General features: G+C 46.0%; 1 protein-coding gene across 1 annotated transcript in view; it reads left to right on the forward strand.

The window, feature by feature from the left end:
* Positions 1–1,895: 1,895 nt before the first annotated feature.
* Positions 1,896–8,833, forward strand: part of ETS1 (v-ets avian erythroblastosis virus E26 oncogene homolog 1) — a gene marked incomplete at its 5' end in the record, with an annotated part of 22,573 nt that continues 15,635 nt past the window's right edge. The window contains 5 exon segments of the mRNA XM_009587159.1: positions 1,896–1,968; positions 3,328–3,455; positions 4,116–4,316; positions 7,727–7,804; positions 8,735–8,832. Of these exon segments, the coding sequence (XP_009585454.1) occupies positions 1,896–1,968; positions 3,328–3,455; positions 4,116–4,316; positions 7,727–7,804; positions 8,735–8,832 (578 nt within the window).

Here is an 8,833-nt window from a genome sequence, read left to right on the forward strand (position 1 = left end):
ATGCATGTGTGTGTGTACTTTGTGGACAGCAGGAGGTACACAAAAGGAGACATTTTATTTGTGCAAGATTTGATTAAAATCTTGGAAACAGGTTTCAGATGGCAGTGAAAGCTGAAACCGGGGGAGCTAAGCCCGGGTTGCTTTTGTTACCGAAATTCTGCTTGGCTCTGACCTTTAGGCATCCCAAACTGAAGGCGAAGGACTTGTCTGCGGGCGCTGGAGGACATCACCAGGGCTCGATTCTCCTCCTTGGGAAGTGAATCCCCTGCACCCAGCAAGGATTGGGAGAGAGCTGGGTAAAACCCATTGTGCTCTCTGGGCACTCAGGGATTAACAAAGAAAATGATATTTAAGTAAATTCGGTATCTCAAAACCAGCAGAGGCAGAATTTAGATTAAAAACTGTCTGCCCCCCCCATCTCTTTCAGATCACACGGCTAAGGCTTGTCCACAAACACGTACGCGGAGCTTTACAAACACGTTTAGTTTTACATGTGTGAGCTTTTCTATAGATGTGGGACACTGCTGACTAAAATAAGGCTTCTGCAAGTGTTTGCAGGCTAGGGGCTTTTTGGCTGTTTTGTCTTCTGAAGAAATTTTAACTAGTAGCTACGGTCTAACGGGAAAAAAAGTAGATGATGTTTCAATCCTAAATCTGCCGAGTACAACGTATTTTGAAGGAGAAGCTTTGAACTGCACATTTTGGTTTATTTTGGTGTTTAAATAGAAACCCTCCTCTGGCACTTTGCTTTTTAAATTTTTTTTTTAAATTTGAAAATAGACTGTTTGCTTCTCCGATGACCTCTCCCTGGGAATCACTTTTAAGTCTTCCCTGTTTTGACATGTTGTTTGTGCAGAGCTCAGCGTTCACCTTACTAAACCGAAACCTTATCCCCTGCTACTGAAAAATTGATTCTCTGGGTATGTGCAAACCCAACCCCATGAATCCTGCGGGAGAAAACAGGGGGGATCGGTGATAGGTACTCGCTTGTATTGCAGAGATAAAAATACAATTTTGCACGCACCTCACCTTCCCCTGCTGCTCTTCGTGGCTTGCCTAAGGAGGTCATCTCTGCACAAGTTTTCGCGAGTGATTCAGTGTAAAAATTGGGGTTAGAAATGTTTTCTTAGCCTAAGTCTGACTCATCTTCCCATAGCACCCGGGAGCAGTGAACTGCCGTTTAACCAGGCGGTGGAGGGGAGCGGATTCCTGGGTGGTCCCTGTAACCACAGAGCACAGAAAGCAAAGCATTAAAATGTAACATGAGGATGAAGGGAAAGGGGCACTGAACCACTTTCTCCCAGTGTTATCTCAAAGCAGCAGATGGAGAACAGAGATAGCGAGGGTGGCTGCTCATTTTTCCGTGCCCTCTCCAGCCAAATCCAGTAAATAATGAAGTGTAATTTGCCAAATAGCCTTTAAATGTATTATTTGCTTTCGAAGGTCCCGATACTTCCACTGTGGCAGGGAATCCTTGATTTATGTGGTGGGATTAGGGGGAGGAATCGGGTCCTGAGAGGCTCGGTGCCGGGGATTTTACTAGTCTTACCTGAGCAAAGAGTCGTGCAAATCATTACGTGAGTGCCTTGGTGACTAACGTTAGAGGGAGCTGCAAATCGAGGGGCTGATCTTTCATGTTTTTTACTTGGGGACAAGAGGTCGAAGGTGCAAAGATGGAGACAGAAAAGTGATTCTCTTTGGTTTAGCGGGGGAATTGCATTTGGTGCATCCAGCTGATGATTTGGGGATGCTTTGCAGCATGGTCAACCTCACCCTGTGCTGCAGAGCTGCACGTGGATGCTTATCGATCCAACTCCCAGATTCCCACTTGCAAAAAAAACCCCAAAATTGTGTTGTTTGGACTTTAAATGATGCTTGCGAGTTTGGCTGTGGAGGACTTGAGTGGAGCAGGAACCCCAAACTGGGTCAGACTGGCAAGCAGCATTGTTGCACTGGGCTGCAGCACTGTCTCCAGCCCTGGCTCGCCGTTGCATTAGAGATGCACTCCACGCTGCTTGAAACAAGCACTCGCCAGCATTTTGCAGGTATAATGGCTTATTAAATCAGAGCTTAAATTAGTTTAGAGTGATGGTAAGCCGAGGTGGCTGGGATTTCCACAAAACAGAGAATTCTTTGACTTTTGATGTCTACATCCAGACATTCATGAAAACACCAAAAGAGCTTGCGCATGTTGTCATTTTTCCACTGAGAACAGTTTTCATTGAAAAATTTCCAATAGGCTACAGTGCTAAACCAGCCTCAGGTGGAAGATTTACATATGAGACCGATACAGTTCAGTCGTTTGAGACGGTGGTTGTATGAGGCTTTCCTTCTCTGCGAAAGATGTTTTTCAGGAATGCTTAAAATATATAAAAAAGAGCCAAACCTTTATTCGGATCGAGGAGTTGTTTTGTTTTTTATTTAAAACGGTTGCTTTTGTTTATGAAACTCTTTGGCTACAAATATCCGCGCCCTTCCAAATAAATTAGAAAAAGAAAAAAAAAAAAAAAAAAAAAAAAAAGGAAAACTTTTGCTTCTCAAAAAGAAAGGAAGAGCTTTGCTTCTCATCAGGGCTCACTCCAAAGCCTGGTTCTTGGCTTGGCCCTGCACTCTCCCATGGGGGCGGCTGAGCATTGTTCAGTGACTCACCCCGAATTGCGTCGCTCCGTGCTATGGGCTGCGCATGATGTAACTCTGTGCTAACGTGGGATTTTCCAGCTCTTTGTTTTCCCTCCCTCCTCGAATGGGTTTTCTGCTGGTTCTTCATCCTGCCTCAGCCTGCTGTCAGCTTACTTTTTCCAGGATTGCCCATGATTCTTCAATTTTTTTCCTCTTGCTTTTCTTTGGACCGGGATGCCCAGAGGTGGAGCAGTAATTCAGAGATGCTTTTCTCCCTGTTTTCTTCTTCACCTTGGTGTAGGACTCTTTACCTTCTTTGGCATCTGGAGTTGCTCAGCTACCTCCCAGGCTCCAGATAGCACCTAGGGTGAGGAAGCCCCGCAGGCTGATGTCCGTAATGGTCTTTGATATCACCGTCAAATTTCCAGTAGCGTATTCATGTGCACCATGTAACCTATCTTACCAGACATGGCTTGTCTATGCCCTTTAAGCACAGGCTTACTATAAGTACACTTATTTTTCCTGTATTTAAGAAGTCTGCTCATGGACTTGCAGGGTATAGATTTATAGATCTGCGTGTGAAAATTTCAGAAGAAAAAAGTGAAATGAATTGCTCTGTTTTTCTGACAATTCAATGTCTGCTGTGTTATGAGGACTTCTGTCATCTTCCCCAGTCTCATGTCCTTATGGCCATTTTTCTCTCCTGCTTCTTTCAGATATGGAATGTGCGGATGTGCCTTTATTAACTCCCAGCAGCAAAGAAATGATGTCTCAGGCATTGAAAGCCACCTTCAGCGGCTTCGCAAAAGAGCAACAGCGGCTGGGAATCCCCAAAGGTAAGACATGGCTTCTCAGTGAGCAGCCGTGGCAGACACAGAGATCGTGTCCTCCTGCCAGGCTGCCCTTCTCCACATCTGCCATCTCTCTTGTTGATTCTCTTCAGGTAGCGTTGCCTTGTTTCTTGGCAGCTTCAGCTGGGAAAATCTGGACATACAGGCAAAACCTTTCAGTACCACTTGCAAACTACACCTGTCTGAGAGATTGTGCCTGTCTGTCCTGTTAAATTCTGCTGGATGACTGCTCTTGGGGGGGACTTTGGGGCTCCTTTTGGAGGCAGCTCCAGGACTTCTATTTGCAAGTCATCTCCACTATATGGAGAAGCAGCAGGGACCCTTTACAAGAGGCTGGTGACAGGGAGAAACCAAGCGTAATGGAGAAATGGGTGGGAGAAGGGGTCAGAGAACTGGTGGGATTGTTAAAAAAAGTCCCAAACAAATCCAAAGCTCGTTCCTTCTGTGAAATAGGGCTGATCCAAACTGTAGGTACAGTGTTCCCCCACCACGTTTTATCCTTATGCCAATGGACTGTCTAAGGGACGAAGCTCTGCAGGTGTTTATCTACTGGGACAGCTGTAGCACTGTTTTGTGTCCTGTTTTCCTGGGGAAATGGCTTGCGGTTGCACATTAATGGATCTCTTCTACACCCCCTTGTTGCAGATCCCCAGCAGTGGACGGAGACGCACGTGCGGGACTGGGTGATGTGGGCGGTGAACGAGTTTAGCCTGAAGGGAGTGGATTTCCAGAAGTTTTGTATGAACGGAGCTGCCCTCTGCGCCCTGGGCAAGGAGTGTTTCCTGGAGCTAGCGCCTGACTTTGTGGGAGATATCCTTTGGGAACATCTGGAGATCTTGCAGAAAGGTGAGTCCTGGAGTTTCCAGGGTGAATGGCTCACGCCGTCCTGGCTAGCCTGATTTTGGGCCTTTCCAAAGACCTTGGCTCACAGCCTAGCTGTGCAATGAGGTGTTCACCTTGGGCTTTAATCCCAGTAAAAGCAGCTTTCAAAGCCCAGCTTTCCAGTAGGATTTCAAATGGGCATCCCAACCGGCAGTGGGCAATGCAAATCCTGGCACTGCTTGAAAGAGGAAGGGTGTTTGCGCCAGCCACTTGGCAGAAATCCACAGTGGGCAGGGATGCTCTGCCTGCCTGGAAACGACGGTGGGACTTTCCAAAGCATTCTTCCACAGCTCGTTCAGCTCCCGTTATGAATTTTACTGCTTCCTCCGGTAGAACTGGGTACAACAATACCACCAAAATCCCACCCTAATTTCCCAGTTGTGATTGGAGGCTGCTTTTCTTTGTTTCGTGTCCCAAAAGGTGTAATGGCATTTTGTTAAGAGTGGCTGTGTCCCCCACAGGAGAAGCCATCTCTGCCAGTCCCTGCATGACAGCATTTAAGGGCATTAATTTTCATTGACTCCGGACACACACGTTGATTTTGGGTGTTGATTTTCATAGTGTCTGGATGTCCAAGCAACACTTAACCTGGGATGGTTTCTAAAGAGCAGGTGCAGAGCTTAACACCTTTTACAGAGCCGCGAGCAGAAGCAGCAGCAAATCTGGGCTCTGTCTCTAGCTCGTTTTTGTGCAGAGCTGTTTGCTTTCCTGGAATATCCCTTGCACTATCATACCAACCCTGCGTGCTTGTCAGTGGGCCTGTACTGGTGGCAGGAAGGGGAGGGGGGGCAAAGTTATGCCTTCCAGGAAACCATTGACAAATGGATGTTAATTGCTGATTACTAATTTTACTGCTACCTGTGGTTTGCAAAAGGTAAACACAGCTCTTCCCAGGGTCTCTGTACAACAGGCTGTTTTTCTGCTCTTTGACTCTATATCTGTTCTGTTCTTCTCGTTTTGCATAATTTTTATTGAGTGCTTATATCAACAGCAAGCAGTTTAACCAAACAAAGCAAAACATTGCGGTCTGTCCAATTTCTCCTTGCTATAAGCCATCACTTGTAACGCAGCTCTGCCTTCCCTTCTTCATTTGTTTGGGCTGAAACCCACTGGAGAGGGGCGCGATGTGCTGCAGGTACTGACTCAGGCATCAGAGCTGGGTTTGCAGCTCCTTCCTGCAGATTCACCAAGGCACGGAGATGAACTTGGTGCTGTAGTTTCACAGTAAAGTAGGGATCATGTTTCCTTATAGCATTGACACACACACGGGTGTTCAGATGCTGCAGTCATGAGGATGCAAAAGGTCTGAGACAGAGAGGAGCTTTTACAAAGAAGCTGGAAATCTTTGTGCCTATTGCAGCTTTTCTTCTGAAAGGATGAAAAAGAATAAAGCTGAATTTCTGTCTCAACACTGTTGGCATAGCCCTGGGAACCAAGAAATCTCCGTTCTGTGTTCAGTTTTACTTTGTCACTTCTTGCATAAGCTATCTGAGCCTTAGCTTCTATGGTGGGTTCTTAACACATTTCCCAGAAGGGCAATATCTGTGAAGTATTTGGAGAGTAACTGAGAAGAGCTTCCAAGAAATAACCAGCCTCACCCGAAGGACTAACTTCTGTTCCCTGTAAGTCATGGGACTCGTCTTACTGGTAGTGCATCTCCAAACCCCCTGACAAGATCTGAGTTCTGTTGTGCTGGTGCTGTACAAACATAACATGCAAAATCCTCCGTCACATCTCTCCCCTCACAAGAGGAGATGGTTGTCTCCACTTTGCAGCTGAGGACATGAAGCGTGAAGAGATTAAGGTTTATCCAAGCTCACCCGTGGAGTCAGGGTCCAACTTGCCAGTCGCTGTCTCTTCCATCTTCCACAGCCACCCACCGTCATCGCTTGGGGGTGCTGATGCTGGGTGTGGTGGTTGACCCCAAAATATTTGGCTTTACCTATAGTGGTGCGACCGCCGGCATCAGGTCATGCTGGGACAGGCTGTGACCTTGCTGTCCGTTCTGCTAACGTGCCTCCCTTGTGAGCGCTTTCTGAGAGTGACTCATGTACCACAGGCTGCTCAGGGTTTAAAAATGGCAGCAGATGGGCGACTTTTCCCTGCATGGATTTGGGTATTTTCAGGCATATTTTTCCAAATTTCTTCCTAAAATAACCTCTTCAGTTACCAGCAGTCAGCAGTGCCCTCCACTTGACTGTAAGCATAGCTGAAGGTTGCTCTCTTTCTCTGTGGTCACCCACCCTGCCCCTTGGCAGACACCGTGGGGAGAGGAAAAGAGCATTTCTCATTAGGTCTCTCTGTTTGCACAAAACCTCCTTTTGTTAGAGAATATTTTCCACCCTGCAATCCCCAGGAGAGAGGGCCAAAATTAGGCTCCTTGCGAGCGAACGTGCATTATCTTTGGTTCGCTTCTCTTTAGCCTCCGCAGAAATAAGCATAACCCGGAGTTGTCTCTGTGTTTTTTATTCTGGTTACCCTCTGCAAAGAAAATAAAATCTCCCATGCCAGTATCTCTGCCCACATGCCATGCTGGAATGAGTAAGGTGTTAATGGAAAAACTGGTCAGGGTAGGAGCAATGTGGCTTTTACATGGGAAAGCAAATTCAGCATCAAGCCCAGGGGTACCAAAGTGCTCGGAAAAAGCAAGGGAAAGCAGAGGATCTATGCTTTGATGTGATACGTGCTCTTTCTCAGTGAATTATGCCTACAGAAAGGCTAAAATTTTGCGTGCTGCCCATATATACACCATGGAGTCTGTATCAGGAGTTGGGTGATGGACAGCGCGACAAAGCTTTTCTGAGCGTAGGATCCTCTGCCTGCATCAGGTGTAAGGTAAAAGGTGCTGTGTAGGCTGGGAATTGGCATTAATTTGGGGTTGTAGGAGCTGGTTTTGGTATGCATTACCCACTCACTCGCACACACCTACTGTTGGTCTAAAAATAGGGGCTTTTTCAGGAAAACAACTGTCCTTGAATGGTGGGGGTTTTTCATGAGCTCATACATGTAAGTGTGATAAGCAATCCTCAAGAGAATGAAAGACGACAAAAATTAAGGCAAGCAAGGAAATTATGCAATTAGTATTTCAGAACCACCTGGAGCCTCTGATTGAGAAAGTTGTTGCTGTTTTGTTTTGTTTTGTTTTGTTTAAATTTGGGCATGCCTGCAGCAAGAATTCCCAAAGGAACCCAAGTGCATCAAGCACTCATTTCAGTGGGATTTCAGCTCGTAACTCATTTCTGTTCCTTTGAAAGTCCCAGTTTAACCCAGAGAGGAGCATTTAAGGAAGTTCAGACCTCTCTGTATTACAGCAAGTCTTGCAAAGCACGATATGCCTATGGACATGTGACATTTCCTTCCTTTTCTCTTTGCAGAAGAGGTAAAACCATACCCAGCAAATGGAATGAATACAACATATCCAGAATCCCGCTATACTTCAGACTACTTAATTAGTAAGTCTCAATTATCGGTATCATTCTGGTGCTTCCAGGCATGAAAGTGCCACCTATTAGAGGTTTGTCTGCATCACATGAGGACTGCACCATGCAATTGTTGCTCTGTCATTGCAGAGCATGCAAAGTGTGTAATTTTGTCTTTCCTAGTGTTTTGGGTTTATTTAGAAGCCATCTTTATTTTTTGGGGTCTGCCTTGAGATGCCATAATCTGACTTTGCAAGCACTGTTTGTTTGAAGCTGTAGCTCAGTAGACCTGAAAAGCGACCTCGATGCCCCAGAAAATTAGGAATTTTAAAAAACGTATTAAAAAATGGGGGGGTGTGGGGGAAGGAGGCCTAATTCTGAATTGCTAGGTAGGAGCTTAGCAAGGAAAGAGTTGAGTCATCAATCTAGACTCCCACACTTCCCATTGTCATTGGTTTGGAGATGTTCTTTAAGGGCATTTGAAATCCGTGATATCTTTCATGACCCAGCAAAAAAACCCAACTCACCTGAATTGGGATTCCAGGCTCTGGCCAGTGAGGAGAGGTGACCGTGGAAGTGACTTATCTATTGCAATCAATGAAACTTCTTTGTCCTATATCTCCTTTGCTGAGACTATCCTCTTTACGTTTTTCTAGCTTTTTCCCACTAGCAGCTTGCTTGAGAGGAGTTTGGCGTAATGCACACTGATGGTGGTTAAGGATGTCTTATTTTTTTAAATCGCTGCAATTATAAGACGCAATCTCTCTGTAGCTTTTAGAAACCTTACTCAAAATTCATGCCCAATTTTTCCAGGTATTTTATATCCAAAGACAGTCTCCTCTTGCACTGCAGACCTCAAATCTCATTGTGCTGTGGGAGTTTGGAGGGGGAGTGAGCAACGCTCTGGTTTCTTTGAGCTGCTTGTGTTTGGGTTCCTTTCTGACGCTCCTGTTCTGCCGGCAGGTTATGGCATCGAGCATGCACAGTGCGTGCCACCCTCTGAGTTCTCTGAGCCCAGCTTCATCACAGAGTCCTACCAGACCCTCCATCCCATCAGCTCCG

The sequence above is a fragment of the Fulmarus glacialis genome, unplaced genomic scaffold, assembly GCF_000690835.1.
Source record: "Fulmarus glacialis isolate BGI_N327 unplaced genomic scaffold, ASM69083v1 scaffold26651, whole genome shotgun sequence".
Taxonomy (NCBI): Eukaryota; Metazoa; Chordata; class Aves; order Procellariiformes; family Procellariidae; genus Fulmarus; species Fulmarus glacialis.